This window comes from Lathamus discolor, chromosome 4, assembly GCF_037157495.1.
Source record: "Lathamus discolor isolate bLatDis1 chromosome 4, bLatDis1.hap1, whole genome shotgun sequence".
NCBI lineage: Eukaryota > Metazoa > Chordata > Aves > Psittaciformes > Psittacidae > Lathamus > Lathamus discolor.
In genome coordinates, this window is record NC_088887.1 from 111,440,692 (window position 1) to 111,462,055 (window position 21,364).

The 21,364-nt window shown below is 41.8% G+C and overlaps 1 protein-coding gene across 1 annotated transcript; it reads left to right on the plus strand.

Annotated features, from left to right (window-relative positions):
- Window positions 1-255: 255 nt before the first annotated feature.
- Window positions 256-20,964, plus strand: SLC35F2 (solute carrier family 35 member F2). The gene is made up of 8 exons (XM_065678652.1): window positions 256-512; window positions 6,471-6,646; window positions 7,206-7,333; window positions 12,229-12,388; window positions 14,037-14,193; window positions 14,954-15,006; window positions 15,657-15,811; window positions 19,632-20,964. Exons 1-8 carry the CDS (start codon window positions 373-375, stop codon window positions 19,848-19,850), a joined length of 1,188 nt encoding a protein of 395 aa, XP_065534724.1. The 5' UTR covers window positions 256-372; the 3' UTR covers window positions 19,851-20,964.
- Window positions 20,965-21,364: the final 400 nt, after the last annotated feature.

The window sequence follows — 21,364 nt, forward strand, 5'->3', positions numbered from 1 at the left end:
GGGTTGCCTGAGCTCGAGAGCAGAAACACGAACTTCACGCTGGCGCTTCTGGAGCAGCCAGCCCTTCGCTGCTCCTCTCTCTGCCCTCACGTGCATTAGCGGGGCGCAGGAAACCTGCGGAGCGGGACCGGGGCTGGCTAAGGGGAAGGACCAGGAGGCGCATCCCGGGCCAGGCAGCAGTGCCCCCGCCCCAGGACGAGCCATGCTCCTCCCGGGGGCGGCTCCTCGCTGGGCACAAAGCTCGGTGCGGCAGCCGTCGGCGGTGTTGTGCTCCGGCATCCCGGTGCCGGCGCTGCTTCCTTCTGCAGGGCGCCGCCCGCCGCCAGCGCAGCGCCCTCGGTCCCTCCCTCTCGGCGGGCGCAGGGCCGAGGCATGGAGGCAGCGGCTGACGGCGCGCCGCCACCCGGCGCTGCGGCGGCCGCTGCACCCGCGAGCGAGACCTCGCCCGGCGCCGCCGCCGTAGCCCCTCCGCGCCGGTTGCTGGCGCTGCTCAGGGACAAGCTCTGCACCTGGTGAGTGCCCGGCCGCGGCCCTCCAGGTGGAGCCGAGCACCGCCGGCGTCTCCGCTTCCGCGGGGGAGGCAAAGGGAAACAGCCTGTCTGTGCTCGGCGCGCTGGCCGGTGACGCGGTCGGGATGCGGTGGCTTATCTGTGCCGCCAGGAGGAGCCGTGCGGTGCCCGGACCGGAGCCAGGGACGGCCCGGTGCGGGCTCGGTATTGCGGGGAGCGGGGAGTGGGGAGTGGGGAGTGGGGCTGAGCTCTTTTCCTTTGATCCTTCGGGTGAGCCCTTGCAGAGGCGAGACCGGCGGGTGCGAGCGGCAGCCCGGGGGGTTTCGTTTTACGGTGGTGAGGAGGGTGTGCTTACATCGTACAACGGGCTGCAGCCTGTAACCGCTGTGGTGTGGGTGCAAAGTCACTTCAGGCTGAGAGAGCTGGGACGGTTCAGACTTCTTGCAAGGGCGTATGGTGACAGGACAAGGGGGATGGCTTTAAACTGAAAGAGGAGAAATTTAGATTAGATATTGGGAAGAAAGTATTTACTGTGAAGGTGGTGAAGCACTGGAACAGCTTGTGCAGGGAAGTTGTGGATGCCCCATCTGTGAAGTGTGCGAGGCCAGGTTGGGCGGGGCTTTGAGCAATCTGCTCTAGTGAAAAGTGTCCCTGCCCGTAGCAGGGGGTTGGAAGAAGATGAGCTTTAAGGTCCCTTCCAAGCCAAACCATTCTATGGCTCTGTTAAGAGTGGAATCTCACATAGGCACACATACACTTGATTTTTTTTTTTTTTTTGTAATTTTTGCTTATATTGTTTATATATATAAAATATATATGTTCTGTAGTTTTATTTGTTCTGTACTCTTACCAACATTGCTGTGAAGAACAGGTCATGGAGGCTAGAGAAGATAACAGAACGATAGTAGAGATTGCAGAGGTGCGGCATCCAGAAAGGCCAATATCCCCTTTCCCTCCTTCCTTGAATCAGCTTAGGCTAGAAACCCATCCAAGTACATAACTTAAAATGTGAGCACTGGTTAAGTATGGAAAACTTGAAGAAAAAAATCTGCCAAGTTTTTGGCAGGAATTGCACGCATCCCAGAACTGGTCTTTGTGAAGCACTGCCTTTTGTTAGAGCAGAACTACCTCCTCCGACCTCAGCCTGCAGGAGCTGCCATTCACTTACAGCTTTATTTTCCATCTGGGGAAAAATAAAATATCCCTGTTTAAAAGGCTTTTTTCTGGCTCTGGGTTTGGTCTCTGGAACTGTTGCATCAGACAGCAGACAGGAGGTACTGGAGCTCTCCTGCCAGCCCTGGGCTCATAAGCTGGAATCTGGTGAGAGCAGTGCATGTAGGTGCATGCTGGCCAGGCAGAGTCTTACTCCAGAGGGCAAAAGCCTGCTTTTCTCTGGTGATTAAAAGTTTTTCTGTTTTCATTCTTCATGCCTGTCGGGAATGCTCGCAAAAGCAAGATAGGAACTTAGTGATCTGTTCAGTAACCTCACCTATGCTAGTAGTTTTGCCAAAATACTGACAGAGGGCTACACTGAGTGACTTTAGTGATGATACTTGAAAGCAAATAAAGAGCTCTCAGTGACTTTTGCCAAGTATTGTCTGAGATACTGAATTGATTTCCCCTTCCTCCTTCTTTTTTATTTGCTCATGTGGCTGGAGGCTCAGTCACTTCAGTTTTGTTAGAGACCTTTCAGAGTCATAGGAAGATTTAATACTTCTATGTAATAAACTAGATTTCTTGGGATTGTTTTTGAGTAAAACCAGTAGGAAGTGTGCTTTCTGGTTCTTGAAACAAAACTAGTCTTTTTTTTTTTTCCTCTTCTATTTTTTTTCCTTTTCTGTTTCTTAGCTTTTACAAATTAAATTGATTTCAGTTTTAAGGCAGAACACTGAAAAACACTAACTTCTGAACATGTTAATACTTAAAAATAGTTTTTTTTCCTGTCCTGAGCTGTCTGCTTATCATGTTGGAATATGGCTTCAATCTGAACCTGCATTTCTTTTAACTACTCACACAAAAATGTGAGGTTATTCAAATGAAATGGCTACCCACTGCCGTCCCCTCCCCCCCCCCCCCCCCAGCATTAACTACTGAACCCTTCCTGAAGTGCAAGTAAGCTGTGTGGAGAGTGTTTAACAGGCTTTGCCTGTTAGTGTTTAACTGGTTGCATAAATACATGTAATTTTAGAAAAGCTGTATTTATTTTCATGGAAACAATGCCTATTATAGGATTTATTAAACTAATAGCCAATAAAATTGTTAACTGTGGGTTTGTTAGGTTTTCTTTAACTTCCTGAGATATAGACTCTGGTTGTATTTTAATATTGGAGTCTTTTTCTTCTGCATTTCACATGGAGGCAACAAAAGCCAGCCTGACTCCCATGATGTCAATAACTGCACATTGTTCAGCATTAGTGTTAGACCAATTTGTGGCAAACTTTAACATTCTATAAACAAATCCCCCAATGACTCCTAGTTTTGCTCATAGCCATGGATATAGATAGCTAAGATGTGGTGGCTGAAGGGAGAGGAGGAATAATTTCTTAGTAGTCAACTACCAAGCAGTAAAAACCAGCAACAACCCCCCAAACTCTGAAAGTAAAAAGCCATTTCAGACCACTTACCTTGTGTCATCTGAGAGTCCAAAGTCATTTAGTCCTTACCAATGCATTAAAAAAAAAAAAAAAAAGAAGAGCAGAGAGGATCAAGTTCTGGCACAGAAAAGTTAATAATTAATATATTTTTTAAAAAGATTATAAATAATGAATAAGACAATCATGGTCATCAATACTCATGTCGATACTGGGAAGAATGGAAACTCATGTCTTTGAGGTGTTTTTCTTGTAAAAAATTGTCTGGCAAAATGAAACCAATAGGATCTGAAGTTTGCTCTCTAGTTTTACAGAGGGTCTAACACTGCCAGAATACTGTGGTTTGCGATTCATAGAGGACATATTTTGGGGGCAGTCTTCTGTTGTCAGCGAAGGACGTCTTCATGTGGCTCTTCCGATCTTAATATTTGAATCTGTTCAGGAGAGAAAAAACTCCCGGAATTACAGTAGAGAAAAATAAAGAAGGGAATGAGGTGGTATGGAGCCTGCTTTCCTTTGGTACTGTGGAAGTAAAAGTTGCAGGTCTGTTGAGACATACATTAACTAAAGAGCAATGTTTGCTGGCGCAGTAAACACTGATCAAACAGTTCTGTGGATTCTGGACCTGCACCTTTTCCCATATGCAAAAATGCAATAAGAGAACTGCATGGGTACTTCAAACTGGAAAAGCTTAAGTTATTGGAAAAGCTGAGGATCAGTTTAGCAGAATTATTCCGCTGCAAGAGGGCAGCCAGGTCTTTCTTGTTTTTAGTAAATGCTACCTTATGCTACCCTTTACATATCATATCCTGGAGGAGCCTTGCCTCACAGAAGTCTGTGTTAAACAAGCCAGATGCTTGTGGGTAGCATTGCGTGTGCTTCTGCCCATCTCTCTGGCTTTTCCTAGAGGTGGGTGAAGGGAAGTTTGCGTCCAGGAGAGCAGAGCTTCTGTCAGCAGGGCAGCTTTGACCTCTCCTGGTAATGTGTTGGTGAGTGTAATTCATTCTGTGGACTACGCAGGCTTTGCAGCTCTGCTCTAGTAAAATTATATCAGTTTTGTCCAGTCACAGCTCTACTTAGGTTTGATCCCCACCTCCACACCGTCGTCCCAGCTAGTCCAAGCATGAGATGAGGTTAGTCCAGTAAACTGCTGAAGGCTTCCTCTGTGCCTCCTGCACTGAGGGTAAGGGAGAAATATTTTCTGCTTGTTTAGAGCAAGAAATGTCTTTATTTGAATAATAAAAAGGATATATGCATTTTTTTAAAGTGCCTGAAGCATCATTTTTCATGCGTTGTTCACCCTGTTACTTCTTCTTTAAAATTTCAATGGGTCTTCTGGTAGAGGAACCAAAGTTCACAGGGCTGACAGAGAGTGAGCTGTGGCTACCGCCCATGCCTGCTTGAGAGAAGATGCAGCACAATCAAATCTTTGACCAGAATATAAAGAAATTCAATGTAACTGAAGTGAGGTAGCTTCAAAGGGTTTTTTCTGCCTTTTTATTTTGTATTCATATATGTATTTCGTAGCACTGTTTGCAATTAATGCTGTGCTGCAAAGTAGCCATGATAAATTTCTACCTGAAACATGATTTCTGTTGCTTAATTCAACATTCAGAATGCTGGAAATGACAATGTTCTTTTGTGTACCAGAAGAGTTATTCACATAAGGCTGGATAGGACCTTACATGATATATGAATGCTTTACTGGGGATGTACACCGTTGCTGGTATTGGCAAAGCAAACTGTAGCAAAACATGGGGCTCAAATCTCTTGGAAGTGCAGCATGGCTGAACTTTGCAGAGGTTTGCTGTCTCATCAAAATGGACTTGAAGAGAAAAATGTGCCTCATGGCATTTTTAGTCAGAAGAGCTTTGGAGTCAGGCAGAATTGAAAACAAGATTCATGGAGCTGAAGTAGAATCCATACAAGGAATATTTCTCCCTTCGAAGAAGAAATTTTGCCTTTATGATTGTAGTTGGTTTTAGCACCCCTGAACACATCCTTCTAGTTGCCTGACAGCTAGATTGCACACCATAGCTGGGTGAGCTGGTGTTTAGTATGTTCAAGTCACCCACTTTGGTAAAACAGCCCATGTTACTGCTTTCTTCCCTTGCTCAGTTACTTTGAGTAGGAACAAATGGGTCGGTTGTGAAGACAGCTAAATTCTCATCAGTAGTTTTTGGAGTAAACAGATTAGATGTGAACTTTGCAGATCTGTATAGACAGCTCTGAGCCTCTGTCACTATATATTGTGAATATGCAGGCAGAGACTGGAGTGGTACAAATCTGCCTAGCTCCACTGGCAGGAAAAACAGCAAGCCAACAGATACATAGTGATCTACGTTTGTCTGGGAGCATCTGGAATAGTTCACTTTGTATTAGTTGAAGAATTGCTACTAAAAGAGCATGAGCTTTCCTCTAGAAAGGGTTGGATTTAAAATGAGTTGTAAATGCTAACATGATCTTTGGCCAAAGTGTGTTCTTAACTCCAACCTTGATTACAGCAGGATGTGATGGAATATGGCAGAAAAAAATCCAGAAGAAGTGTTAACGATAAGGATTCTTATCGTAAGAAAGCTTTTTTTCTTCAGTGAGAGAAAACAATCACAGGAACAACCTCCCCAGGGATGGGGTGGAGTCCCCATTGCTGGAGGTTTTCCAGATGTAACTGGACAGGTTGCTAGATAATCTCCCTTTCTGACGAAAGGCTGGACCAGATGATTTAGCCTTGGGTGGGATGGTTTAGTGTGAGGTGTCCCTGCCCATGGCAGGGGGGTTGGAACCTGATGATCTTGAGGTCCTTTCCAACCCTAACTATTCTATGATTCTATGATCTTTTGAAGTCCATCCAGTCTGGGCTGTTCTATGATTCTGTGGTTAATACCTTTGTATTTCTTTAGCACTGCTCATCGTAGGGTCTCAGCTTACTCTCAAAGGCTCAGGTCTTGGAAGGGCCTACAGGCAGTTGTGCCTTACCTTGATCTTGAAGATTTCTGTTGCCCAAAGTCAGAATGAGATTCAGTGGAGGACAAAGGATTCAACTCAGTCCATGTGTATCAAAGCCTCTCTTGATAAGAATAGATCCTGCCATTGGTCTGAGCCTGCCCAGAGGAGCTGCTTGAAGATCCTTGCAAACTTTTGTAGTATCCATCACTGATGGTTTGAACTGGCCTCATTTCTTACATGGCTGTCCTGAGGTTAGACTAGATCTTCTGTGTGGACAAAACCCTGTTGACTGGTAAATCAGAGCAACATTGGTGGGGAATATCTATCTAAAAAATGGCATTTTCCCTCTAAAACTAGAAAATGTTTTTTAGAACAACTTGAATGTTCAATTCTAATCTTACTGTGTTGTCTTTTATATTCACAGGTATATTTTGAAAACAATAATTCTGGGCCAGATGCTTTCCTTGTTTATCTGTGGGACTGCTGTTACAAGCCAGTACCTAGCAGAACAATACCAAGTGAATACTCCAATGTTTCAGAGTTTTATCAACTATTCTTTGCTTCTTTTAGTTTATACAACAATGCTGGCTTTTAGGACTGGTATGTAAAATACGGGATGGAAGATTTTGGTTCATAATTTATTTTTTCCTCTTCTACGTTTTCCTTACAGATTTTGAAAATAAAGAGCTCAAAACTCATCCTAGTTTTTCTAAAGTACCTGCTGAAATTCCTGCTTTGTAATAACACATGGAAGTGAATTTCACAGGTTAAATGAGCATTTAATCTTTATTTCAGTTCATTTCTGTTTGGAATCATGTGCTCTTTGATTTCAAGTGCCATGTGGTATTAAGGAAAATAGGCTTTGTTGTAATAACAAGCTTCTTTACCAGAGGCTATTTAATATTCCTCCTATTCCTATTAATTTACTCTTTAATCAACTCTAGTGTTGTGGTTTTTTTGCTTATGTGGAAGAGTTTCTGTGCTTTTCAGCATTCGCATTGTCTTGTCACTAGCTGCATTTTGCTGTTACTGTATCTCTTTAAGCGGTGGAAACCAATATTGAGTGTGTCTGTAGTGTTTATGATTCTAAAAAGCAAGATTCCTGCACAACCTTTGGTGGGAAAGAAACTCATACTGACTACTGCTTTTTTCTAAACAGGGAGTGACAGTCTTTGGCAAATTCTGAAACAGAGGTGGTGGAAGTATATCGTTTTGGGACTGGCTGATGTTGAAGCCAATTACATGATTGTAAAAGCCTACCAATACACGACCCTCACAAGTGTACAGGTAAGGACTGACCTCTCTTTTTGAACCATAGCTTTTATACAGTTTTGGACTGGTTTCTGAAACGAGATTCACAGGACAGACGTTGGAAGCTATTTAAGCCTGAAAAAACTTTCCAATATCTATTTTTCTCTCTGCAGTACAGGGAAGAGCATCCTGCATCATGAATAACATTTCCAGGAAGCAGAGAAAATTGGCTTGTATTACCCAGTGCCAGCTTTAGAGTTGGACTCAAATTATTTTGATAGAAAGCACTTCTAACTCTTGTCAGCAGAAGAGTTTGCTGATAGCCACTCAGGTTTTTCTCCTGACACAAAATAAAGATTTATGACCTGGTAGCACTCAACTCAGCGCAGGCTGTTACTGATGAGAGTGAAGCATATCCCTTGCCTAGTCCTAGGAGCTGTGGGAGGCTTTGTGAGATGTAACTCCACACATAAGGGCATACTAGTAGTTAGCTGGTGTTGCTGACCATGCATTGAGGGAAAGCCCTTTGGCTTCTGGATGTAGCACTTCAGACGTCTTTCTGGAAGAGACGGAAGGGAGGTAAGCTTGCCAGGCTCCCAAAGTGACAGTAGACATCCTCTGCCACACCTCTGCTTGGAGCTGTGTCACTATACTAGGATGGATCTTGTATTATGAAAAAGCTTTACAAGCAAGAGGGGTAAGGATAGATTTTCTTGTCACCCTACACAGACATAAGCTGCTGGAAGAGTTAGTGCCTTCCTCCTGCCTCCAGCTGCATCCTTCTGAGCTGAGGGCCAAATCCCTTGAGCAAACTGGCTCTGGGCATTGAGCAAAGTCGGAGTAAACCCTGTCTTTTGCTGGACTAATTGCTGAACTGTGTCAAGCCCAAATTAGCTCACTGTATGGCTCCACAGCTGCTGTTGGAGCAAGGGAGGAGTGTGTGTGGGGCTGTGCCAGCCTGTGCCTGTTCTTGCCAATGGTGGATCCATGGCTGGGGTCATGGCCCCATTCACCTGAATAAAAAGTGTGCTGTGCAGAATTGGCTGTTAGTTAGAAAGGAGTGTTTAGATGTCAGTGTTTTGCAGTCAAAGTAATAACAGGGTTAATATTTAAAAGAACTACCTGTAAAGCAATAAATTCCTGTGCTCTGGGCTGCTTTTAGAGAACTGCAATAACTTTTTTGCACTACCATTTGCAGGACCATTAATATGTCTCTGTTGGATTATTATTGTCACATTTCCACTTCATACTTACATGTTATAACTCATTAGGCCTTTAATTTCCTTACAAATAAGAAATCAAAGAAATTAAAGCCTTAAAAGTGACACATTTCAGTCTCAAGATCAAGTTATGCTGATAATTGAGACACTGTCTGATTATATACTTTACAGATGAAAAAGCCAGGACTTTGATCCAAGTTCCCAGAAGTAGTAAAGCTATTCCCATGATTTCTTTCATAGAAGTCATGAAAGACTAGAGTGAGTAGGTTGTCCAGTCCAGTTGCCAAACTGAAGCATTTGCTGAACTTTTTTCACATGTGGTAACCTTCACACTGATGCTGCTTTTTGTCAGTTCAGTAATTGGAATGTGTTGTAACTGCCTGTAGCTGTAAGGTTTCTTGCTTATTCTCTGAAGTCACCAGTTTCTCACCACTGGTAGAAATGAGATACAGGACAGAAAAAAGCCTGTGATTTGGTCTAGACATTTGCTGTCTGTCAGTAGCAGGCAGTTCTGCAACCACATCAGAACCTATGGTTCAGAGCATGTAGCCTGAATGGCCTATCTACAGCACTGGCTGCGAGTGAATGCCCAGGCAACATAAAGCAGTGCAGGAGTATATGTCATCTTCCTGGATACAGGGTAGTCACTGTTAAAATACTAGCTGGCTAGAGCTTCAGCTCAGCCCTGTGAAACTTATCTTCAAACATAAGTTTTCTCAGCTCAGCAAGGAACTTCCATGTATTTTCTCGAACATACATACAAAAGCAGAACTGATTTTCCTTTAGTTGTCAAATATTAGCATTACACAGAAGGGGTTGGAAGATTTTTAAGGTGGTAATATTAGGATGGCAGCGTTAACGTCAACAGGCGAAAATGCAGGATGAACTCCTGGGGCTTAGCGGAAGGCTACCCCAAGGGAGCCTTGTGGGGAGGTGAGCAGGATGAGCTATTGAGCTTTCTTCCTCACAAAGCTGTCTGGAGCTTACAATTATAACCAAACCAACCATACCAAGAATGTATGATAATTTAGTAACCATGTATTAAAACGTCTTTTAATAATTTACTCACTCAGCCTTTAAAATCTCCTACAAACAGTATGGCCAAAGCCAGGTTTCAGTCAAAACATCTGTAAATCAAATCACCAAGTCTTTTCCCTTGTGAAAATAAAGGGTAGAGTTGAGTAAGATGAGTTTGCTGAGGCTCTACTGGCAATAGTAATCAGTGCCACAATGCTTTTGTAAATGTCATAAAATGTGAATAAATAAATTATTCTTTTAACTGGTTCTATTGATACAATTCTGTTCTGCCCCTCTTTGATCTTGATCCTGTATAGAAATGCTCTGCAACATAGCAGATGAAGGGAAGGCAAGATCCAGTAGTTGAAAGTCAGATTTCTTCTGTGTGTAATTGAGGATAATTGTCACCTGGAACAGATTAACATGTTCTTCATCATTTAGTGCCTCTGTGTGTTGGTTGCAAGTCCTCTAACCAGGATGCTCTAGTTGTACAGTATGTTATTTGTCTGGATGCAGCAATCCCCCATCCAGTGTTACTGAAAGAGCTCCTTGTTCATTATGTACTACTCCCTTACATCCTAATTAACAAATCTTTTTAAAGGTCTTTTTCTTCCACTCTTTGGGTTGAAAAAATGTTCAGAGGTTGAAAAGTTACATAGTGACATCTCAATTATTGGGGAAGTAAAAACTTACTTATTAGTAGAAGAGACGTCTACTACCAAAGGGGTAAAAATTTTGCTTACTAATGTTTCTAATATTTCTAACTAGCAAAACAGTCAAATTTGGAGGAAATGTTAGAAGTTTTTCTTGAGCCTGGACTAAAAGTAAGATAGAGAAAAAGGCCTGTGACTAAGTAGAAACTCTCAGCATGATATTTTTTTCAGTAGAGCAAAGTTATATTGATTATATGGTATTACATATTAGGACTTGTGTGGTTGTAATGTCTCATAATACAGCTTAGGCAAGTGCTTTTGTCCTCCAGGACAAGCTGGAGGCAGTCTAAGGAGTGAAAGCAAATTGACGGAAGAATAGAGGCACTGTTAGGATTTAATCTGTAATAACTCCCCTTAATGCTGTGCTTGTAAGACTTTAGTATGTGTAGTTAAGAACAAATAAAACCAAATGTATCATGAATGTCTTGCAAGTTTGGTTAAAACCCTTGGGGATGGTGGCTGAACTAATGGAAGCAAGCATAGATGATGACTGCAGTGGTGCACTTAGGCAGAGGCTGGCAATGAACATTAAGGACTAAAGGCTCTTGTAATGATTATGTCCCAGTCCTATTGACCTGGACCTAATACTGTATAGGGACTTCAAGAGGCCAAGCTTTAAGGGCTGACATTTGAGAATAATTGGTGAGCAGTCTTTGGAAGTCTGACTGTATGTCCTGGGGTAGTGGCTGGACTTAATGATCTTAAAGGTTGTTTTCAACCCGTCTGATTCTATGATTCTGCTGTAAACTGTTCCCTTCTATAGTTTCACAGTACTCTACTGAAGAGGGTCAGAAAATACACCTTTTTTGCCTCCAGAAAAATTCAGAAACAATACTTACTTACTTAATACTTACTTTGTTAAGTATTAAACCAAATATGATTAGATTCTTGGTATTACTTAGTTATTCTAGAACATAATGCTCATCTTACACTGCAGCACAGTTTTCTGTATTAACTACACAGCTAACTTGTTGATATTTCTGTGATAAACAAGAGTGGGTAGAAGATGGGTGGGTCTAACAGCAAGGCAAAGGCACATAGGAATTTAGAATCATACAGAGTGGGAATATGAAATAGAGGAAAGAGAAGTCAGTGTCACTGCTTGTCACGAAATGCAGACGTCCTTGAACCATAGCTATTCAGTCTGCTTAGTGTCTGCAAACACATCTGAAGTGCTTCAAAGATCTGGCTGCCTTGTGAGTCTCTGCTGGTGAGGTGTGGGTGAACTAGAGTGGGTTACCTGCTGCTGACTAATTGAGGATCAGCTCTAAGAAGGTAATGAAAACGCATTGGTGGCTTTTACTTGCTTTTGTGGGAAGCTGGAAGACTGGGAAGGTGACTTCAGGAAAGCTGTTGTTCCCTTCCCATCTTTCTTCTACCAATTTTGTACATGGCATCCAGCACATGTGCATTTTTATTTTTTATTTTTATTTTTTTTTAGTAGGATACAATTGAGGGGGAGAAAATTAAAGCTAAAACTGCAGGGTCAGATTCTTGTCCTAGTCACTTCAATGTAAAAAAGATTACTTGTATCTTTCAATACTTCCAGATTTTTACTTTGTGGTCGTGGAGCCTGAAAGTCTTAATTACAGATTTGGAGACAAAAGCTGCTGGGTAGAAATGGAAATGTTGGTGAACCACCTCCTTGTGTTGCTGTCATGGGAAGCAATGTGGTTTGAGAGCAACACCGTAGCGTTCATTTGTGATGCAAAGGTTGATTAGATCCATCATTAGGGAAGTTTCTAGATCAGTGCCTTCCTACCAGGAGAGGATGGATCCCCTGTCCCAGGTCTCGTTTTAGTTGTAAAACATTTTTAATAGTAAAATGTGGATCTGCCCTCTCTCTTAAATGAATCCACTGTGTTGCTTTGCTTTCATTAACATCTGATAGTGAGAAAGTAAGATCCTGTACATTTTCTGTCAGGATAGTGCAATTGAGATTTGGGTGGGTTTCTAATTCAAACTTTTTCTGTACACACAGCTGCTGGACTGTTTTGGGATTCCTGTGCTGATGGCTTTGTCTTGGTTCATTCTCCGTGCAAGATACAGGCTGATCCATTTCCTTGCTGTTGCTGTCTGTTTGCTGGGTGTAGGAACAATGGTGGGTGCAGACATTTTAGCAGGGAGGCAGGACAGCGAAGGTAAGGAGTCCTTTATTGTGGGGGGAAGAGCGGAGAGATGGCTCCTGTGGTGGGCTAACTTGTTAAGGAGAAAGAGGAGCAAATACAGAGGGAGTGGGAAGAATGCAGAACAGGGGAAGACACACAGCTATTTGTATTTCTTGTCCAAGAAGACAGTGGCTAAGGAGTTGCTGATTCTATAGAGAGCTGTGGAATATCTTTGCTTATAGATTTGGATTATCTCTTAAAAGAGGAAGACTTGTGTTAAGCTTAAATTTTGTTGCTGTTCATCAAACAGCATGATGAAGGGTCTCATTCTTGAAAGCTTGTTCACTTTTACTAATTGTGTGAGATGGTGTAATAAAAGATGCTGCCTCTCCCTGCAAACTTTGGCTTGCTTACATGGAATCAGCCTGCTGGCAGCTGGGCTTCTGATACGCAGTTTTCTTGAGCACAAATAGCAAACAACAAGTTACTCAACAGCAGCTGACTTCTCTACGTTACCTTCAGCAGACCCAGTAGAAGTGGTCCACATATTCCCAAAGCCCACGGTCAGAGCCTGGAAAGCAGGGACTTACTGTGTGAGAGCAAGAGGAGACATGGGCAGGGTGCTGGGGTTCCTGGGACTTTTGGGAGGGAGGCTGGGCTCTGGGGACTAGGATACAGCTGGGTGTGGATAAGGGCAAGTCTTGTCTTCTTTATGACAGATGTCTAAATCAACCCATATCATAGTGATCTTATTTTGAACGAGAATTTTGAATTTTCAGAGCCAGAGGGTATGAGGTAAATTTCAGGGCATTGCCTTCATCAGGCAGCATAGAGATAAGCCTGTTTGGTGTTATTTAGGGGCCTTTGTGCCTTACTGTAGGACAGACATTAAGACAAACTGAGGTTTAGCTTTAATGCTGTGTGATTCAAGTATCTCAGTCCTGAGGGAGAAAAATTTCTTTCCCTGAGGCTTTAAGACAGTTGTGCTTTATTTGCTGACCTGGGTATTCTTACTACTGCTTACCCTCACATTTCAGACATATTTTCTTAGTGATTGCCAACTGGCTCAAGAAAGGAAATTTTAAATCAATTCAAGGATTTAAACAACAGTGATCCTTTTGCCATTTAGCTGATGCATAACAGCGTTTAGTTGATGAGTGACTGTATCACGGGGAGTCCCATGTAAGTAAATCGCAGCAGGACACACGATACACCTATCTGCAGTGCCCACTTAAGGCCTGTCATAAAACTGAAGCTGAGTCCACGTCTTGCTGAGATCAATAGGCTCATTTTAGCAAGGCTTGAACCAGGCCTTACTGCAAAAGTGGGGGCAATATTCAGAAAGTTGAAGAGCATCTCTAACTGAATTTTCTTTTACTCCCTAGAGTGCCTTAGGTCAGCAGAAGTAGAATTGGACCAGACTATACAGCAGCGGCTTGGTAGGATGCCATGTAAATGCCAGGTTTAGCTCATTCTGGACTGTGCAGGGTGAGGTGAGCAGGTAGCAGTCTGTATTAAGACACCAATACACTCACCTGCACACAGGAGCTATTTCCTTTCCCCTTACCCTGGAAGGCGCTAGGAAGTTGGAGATGTTGGAGATAAATTTGCTTGTCTTTTTAAGCAAAGTTAAACAGTTTTTGCAGCATTACCCTTATTGTGGATTAATATTTCTGTACAGGTAGTGACGTGGTGATTGGAGATGTCTTAGTGCTTCTTGGTGCTTCTTTGTATGCCATTTCTAATGTGAGTGAGGAATACATTGTGAAAAATCTGAGCAGAGTGGAGTTTCTAGGAATGGTGGGCTTGTTTGGGACTATTATCAGCGGTCTACAGCTGTAAGGATCTAATATTTATTTTAAAACAAATTATTTATCTGTTCTACAGATGATTGCTTGTCTACCATGAAATGATGTTGTTAAATTAATTCTTTGAAATGTCTGCATTTGGCCTATATGCCAGTCCTTCCACTTGAATTTTATATTTGTTGTCAATCAGCATCTGTTCTATATCTGTTTTATTTGCACTGCTCTTATTACAGCAATTCTAAAGCTGAAATCCTGCAGTTGAGCACATATGATACTTGGCTGTATTTTGGTTTTGTTGGTCTTCGTGAGGACACTCAGTATGCTGAGGACTGTTCACAGGAATGAAATTCTTAATGGATTTTCTCTGTGGTATAGTTTAGGAGATAATCGTTAGTAGAAGGTCTTCCATGTTAACCTTCAGTTTAAAATGAAACCATATATACTCTGACAAATAATCATGTTAAGAGTAACAGACCACATGCACTTAAATCTGTCTGTTGAATTTTATGTTCCTCATTTCTCATCATTAGAGTTAATAATTTCCTTCAATGGTATATCAAATAAAATGGAATCTCTGAAGGATGAAAAAGCCTGGAAAGAAGGCATAGGCATTAACGAAAAGTGCTCTTGACTTTCAGGCACTTTGAAGTCTTTTTCATGCTTGTTAAATGTTGGAGCTAGTGCCATTCAATAAGATTTCAAATGAAAAATTAAGGAATTTTAAATCAAAATGTGTCTTAATTGTAAATGGTATCTTTTTTACTGTATTATATCTTTTCTCTAACTCTAGAGCCATTGTGGAGCATAGGGAGATAATGAGAATTCAGTGGAACTGGAAAATTGGTACGTGTGTGACAAAAATGTTGTGCACTAGAAAACTATAATCATTTAGACATCAAATGCCGGGGTTTTAATTTTCTTTGTGGATTTTAAGCAGCATTCATATTGTCGCAGATTTATTTTCTGCAAACTTTGCAGCTCAGGAGAGAGATCAGGTTTGTACGATTGAACATGAAAACTTTGAGCTCAGATTTTGCATTTTACATATAATATGAAATAATTTCTTAAAATAAATTAAGTAAAACCCAAACCTGTTCAATTACAGACATGTTTGGTGTTGGAACATCACAAGAACATTTTTCTGTTGTCCTTCCTAAATAAATGCTGGAAAAAAGGATTTTATGACATGTTTTGACCTCAACAGAACTGTACGTTATTGAGAAACATACCTCTGAGTTTCTTCAGTCAGCTCTTACATTAACTAGGAAAGAGCGAGGACTTCCTTGTATAGTTACAGTAATTTTTGCAATACAGGTTAATCTTGGAGAAGAAGTATTTCCTCTGTTTTTTTCTTAAATTTACATTCCCATATGTTTTAGAAGACCTTATCCTAAAAGATAAAAATGCATAGTTTTAAAGTGTCTGAAGAATATTGGTGTTCTTTAAAATCATTATTCTGTGCCTTAGGAGTCAATTGTCATCTTGTTTTGCAGCACTGCTGTTCACAGCCTTTGCCCTGTGCATGTTTGGGCTGTACAGCTTCATGCCTGTAGTGATTAAAGTTACCAGCGCAACCTCGGTCAACCTGGGTATTCTGACAGCGGATCTCTACAGCCTGTTCTTTGGGCTTTTCCTCTTTTGTTATAATGTAAGTACCTGAATTCTTCGAGTAAAATTTCAGTTACTTTTTAATTCCAGAGTTGCAAATAAAGCATAATGCTCTTAAAAGCCCCTGAATAGTTGTTTGCACTTGTACACTTCTACAGCTCATGTCATTCATCACTGGCAGATGTCAGTCATACCTGTTTAATTACATAGCATTGCATCATTAGGCAGATACTGATTTTCAAACAACCTGACACTTAATGGAATGCATTAGAGTTAATAAATAGTAAATAATTTCCTGGTGTGTTCAAATGGTGGAGTTCTTGCTGTAAGCCCTATGTAGAAGTGCACATTAGGTTTTATTCATCTCTCCAAGTGTCCCAAGAGAGGATTTGAATCTCCCTGTCCTGCAAGGCATTTGGTGTCTGAGAGAGGAGCAGTTTGGCTTGATTTCCAGAAATTAGTATTTTCTTTTAGAAATTTAATCTGTTCATTACCACTATCTTGGAATAAGAGTCAAGCTCTCTCAGTGCTGTTGCCAAGAAGAGACTAAAGGAACTGGCAAAAAAACCCCAGCAGATAAATGTGTTATCTCTGTACACTCTCCAGAAAACAGTTACTTTTATTGTGCTCTAAAATATTTTAGGTAGTGTCTATTCAAGCTGAATGACAGTGCTAAAAAGATTTCATTCCACCTTGTGGTTTCCATCCAGAATTGTTTGTGGGAACCTAGCTTGTTACAGCAATTGGAGTAATTGAGTCAGTTGCTCAGTGACTGGAAGGGCTTAGTGAGAAGCTTGTGAAATTTGCTTAAGAGCTTAATTTGTGTTATTCCATGTGGTTGCTTTCTCTTCAGCATTGTGGGGAGCCAGAAGCTCTTAGGTCAGATTTGTTTCTGAAAATGGAGGCCAATTTATTTTGCAGTGCGGAGGACTGGTAATGGTAGGGTCTGACAGGAGCTAGGTTTTCCTTCTCAAGAATCTTCTAGCTCAGCTTTCCTCCCTGTTTTGGGTTCCAGTGTTTCCTCTGAGCTATAAAGGTATTCATTAAAAATATATATATAGAAAGCAAACCATACTTACATTCTAACAACTAAAAAAATACTAATTCCCTTCCAAACATGTATTTTGGCATCCGGATAGCTTAACTCAAGATGTGATTATAAATTTATGTCCATAATAGTAAAGAGGAAGAAGTAAGCTAGAGCCTTGAAAGGGATATAATAAACTTTTATTCTTCATGATTTTTAGCTTATTTTAGGGAGAGTTTTTTCTGGGAGCAGATCATCTCATCATTACTATCTGCAGGTACAAAAAGGAAAAATGAATTAGAGGAAGCTTTGGGGTTGTACTATGAGAGAATTTTGGATCTTTTGTTAAAACATGAACTTCCCTTGAAGCAGTAATAATGCCACATGGTTAGTAATCAGAGGAGGCCCTTAGTGACATGGCTTAGTGGTGGACTTGGCAGTCCTGGGATAATGGTTGGACTTGATGGGTCTTTTCCAATCTAGTTGATTCTGTGATCTGAGATAGCTTAGGAACCAAGAACTGAGAGTGCCTGATTTTGACACAGCTTTTAACATAACTTTTAGCAGTAGAAAAACCTCACTGCCAAGTTAACCGTATAGTTTCCTTATCAATGGGACAAAGAAACCAGGCAGAACATTTCCTGGATTAAAAAACACCCTTGACACAGGAGTCTACAAACAAAAGTGCAAGGAATCACTGTGTTCCATTACCAGATGGTATTTCATAATAAGCCAGGCTTGGATGGGCTACAGAGTGGAGCAAGACCTGGAGAGCTCTGGAGAGCTCTGAATTGCTGTGGTCTGACCCTGCTCTGAAGCAGAAGCAGGAAAAACATGCAGCAGCTATGGCAAAGAAATTAATGAGGTTTTGACTTGTGCACAGTGTTTTGCTGACGCACTTAACTTTTCAGCCCCAACCATGTCTGCTGAAGGCGGAATGTGAACTTGGCATACCTGTTTTTAAGAGCTCTGTTTTTAATCTTTTACTCCATAATGGAACTTTGCTGTGCTTGTTCCTAATGAGCTTACTGTATAGAAATCCCTCAAGAGATCCAAAAATGGTTTCCAAATGCTTCTGTTGTATGAACTGCCATGGAAGGGAGTATATTGCAAATACAGACACTAGGTGGAGTTACAGGCCTCCAGTAACACTTGAAAGTGGTCATTAGGCTTGATAGTAAGTATGTGGATGTAAATTGCACAGGTACAACTGGAATCAGGGTCTGAAGCAATGAACTTGCTGCAATATCTGAAAAACAAAACAAAACCAACCCCAAAACAAGCAAAAAACCCTGCAAACCACCCCAACCCTTCCCCTCCCAAACAAACCCAGCACCAGCAGGATGGTTCAGGTTCACCTGTATCAATACCTGCAAACAGGCAGGCCTGGAATCACAGCTGTGCCGCAAGAGCTTTGACACCCTGGCTTGGTGACTTCATCTGCTCACTGAAGAATTAATTCTGAGCAGGATCAGAGACACCTACTGCCTGTGTGCACTGTGAGAGGGGGTCTGACAGTTACTGTCCAGTCTTGCCTGCTGGCCACATGTCCTTGGCTACAAGCACATGTTCTGTCATGGCCTCAGGTTGCACTCTAGAGAAGTTGTCTTGCCTTGATGCAGACCCAAGCTCTGCCCTTTTGATGGGAATGGGTCAGTTAGGGGTAGGACAACGCACACTGCTGCTGCCTCCATCAGGATGTCTTCGGAGCTTGGTACTTCCTCCTGTGCAGAGTCCAAGCTCCTCCAGGCAAACAGCCAGCAAGGTAAGGAGAGGGCACTTACCACAAGGCCACTGTGTTTCAGTCTGCTTTTCCTTTTGCATGGTGTCCAAGCATTTCTGAGCCAAGTGACTGCCAGCTAGGAACTGCGATGTCTTAACTGTCTATGCCTCAGTCTTTTTTTGGATCAGAGTCCACTGTCCAGGTCCTGCCATTCATTTCGTCCAGCTCTGCTGCTTGATAAATGAAAACATTTTTCAGGCATGTTGAAGGAGGCTAAGGAGGTTAGGGAATATTGCTAGTGGGATGTACGATATGTTATGTCCTTCATCCTACTGTTTAATCAGTATGATTTGGCAAAGGCAATATGGAGGATTTTAACAAATGTGCTGAAAACGTGTTCCTGGCTGTGTATAACTTGAACACTTTGTATTACTGAATCTGGTGTTACAAAATAAGCATTTATTTTTTGGTCAAGGTGAATGAATCTTGGCAATTGTTGGGCTTCTAACAGACAAGTGAATGACAGTGAATGAAATGCCTCAGCAGTTCATATTCTTACCTCACAAGACTCTTAAAAGAGCACAAGTGCCAAGCTTGTAAAAGGAACCCCAGTCTTCCTCTCTTCAGGCACTTGCTGGGTGTAGAGAGCAAACTGGTTTTAGCCCAGTAATTATATTTATCTAGCCCTGCAGATGGTTGAGAGCTGTGCAGAGAATGACCTGCTCTGGTGACTTGCAGCAGGATGGAGATAATCATCTCATCAGGACTTGAAATACTTGGCTGCGCAAAAACATTTTGTTTGGGGGTACAGTGTTTCATACTCACATGTGTAAACAGCTATCCTACAGTATCCTCCTATATAGACCTAAGAGAATTCACTGTCCAACAGCGTTGAGGATGAGATGCAGAGAAAAGCAGCCAGCAGCTTTTGACCATCAGTGAGTGGAGGTGTTGAATTTTGATTTTTGGACATGAATATAGATTGTGATGATAATCCTCATTAAAATGGTTTTAAAAGGAAAGGTAGCTTTCACATTCTTAAAACAAGGGAGCATTGACATGTTTTACATCAGACAAGATTTAATGCATCTCTTTCTTTTCCCCTGCTAGTTTTCAGGTCTTTATATCCTGTCCTTCGTTATCATCATGGTGGGCTTCATCTTGTATTGCTCCACTCCAACTCAGACAGCAGAACCCGCTGCCTTGACACAGCCCAGCAGCACTGGCTTGGACAACGCTGCGCTGAAGCTTGATGAGAATGACTGTGAAACCCCAGCTGTAACTGTACAGTTCACAAGTGGAGAAGCTGTGGTGGTCAGCACTGGGTAAAGAAGTGGCAGCGTTCCAAAACAGAGCCTTTTTCTTTTTACTGCCAAACTTCCCTCAAATTTTAATCTGGAGAATTGTTCTACTGCCAAGGCATATGCCATGCTGCACTGGTTTTAATGCACTGAACAGACTTTTAAGGCCAGATCCTCAATCAGTGAAACTGTATTAATTTACCCTTGCAGCAAATCTGGCCCTTAGAAGAAGTCAGAGTAGTGTTTATGTGGAGCTTCTGCAAAGTGAGAGACTCTTATTTTTAAATGCTTAATTAACTTAACAGCAAATGCTTGGGGGAAAAAATAAGCCAAAGCCAGCTCCCACATCACTAAGTGGAGCAAATATATTTTATATTGCATTAGGGACCTAAATCTGTGCTATCCAAGGGCTTCATGTTTCTCACCCCTCAGTGCTGGGTACACTCAAATAGCATCTTGCAGAAGCCACTCAGCTTCTCACAGGATCTAGTTCTGCAAGCTGTATTACGAATCTACGCCTCTCACATGCTGATGGACTTCATTCCTCCGCCGAAGGACTTGCTTCTTACATTCCACCCAGATGTTCATCTCTTCATGTTCCTGTACTCCCTGTTGCAGCTGGGACTGCTGCAAGTATTTTATTTTGAATTTTGCTAGTAAGGGAAGTTTGGATGTGTTTTTATAATCCCTTCTTTTTCTCTCTCAGTGGCCTGTTGTTTGGCGCATTCCCACTAGGCGGACAAGACCAAATCAGGCCCTTGCTCTGTTCAGTAAGACCTGAATGTTGTTTTTTTCCGGATGAGAGAGCAAAAGGGTTTGAACTGAAGTTCACTTCCTGGTGCATTTCTCCCTGAAATGGGACACATTTCTGCAGAAAGATTAAAATAAAATTGGCGTTTCTTAAAAAAGCATATTAGCCAGTCCTCATCGCAGCAACAGTGACATCATCTCCAGAAGGTTAGATGCTTCCAGTAAGTTCATTGGCAGCTTTCTTCTCCCTCTTCATATTTACAGTAAATGATTAAAAAATACGAGACTGCAGTTTTAACATCAGTAAAATGGGATTTTGTTTTATTTTTTGTACAAGCCTTCGTAGCTCAGGTGTATGAAGTAACACAAGAATAAAGTTTTCAGTAGTTGAAGAGCTTCCTCTTGGTTTATTCATTTTTTAAGCTAGAATTTGTCACTCAGAATTATACTGATTGATTTTACTGACCAAATGATTCTTTTAATGCCTGAGCTTTGCCATAAGAAGTAAATGTGACCTTTTCTGAATGTTGGTGATCGAAGGACAAAGACTGTTTTTGTGTACTTCTGGTGTAGTTTGTGCAAGCAAAATAATTCGGCAAAACCCAGACTTTATTTGGTGCTAGCAAGTAGGAAAAATGTTCAGCAGCTCCTTCAGGAATGAACATTGCCTTTTCACTGAGTAGCTCATGCATGGAAGGCTGAAGAGGTGCTGATGTTTTATGAAAAGCATTTGGGCCCAGTTGTCTCTTGCTTTATTACTGGAGTAAGATTCAGGTCATGGATGAAGACACC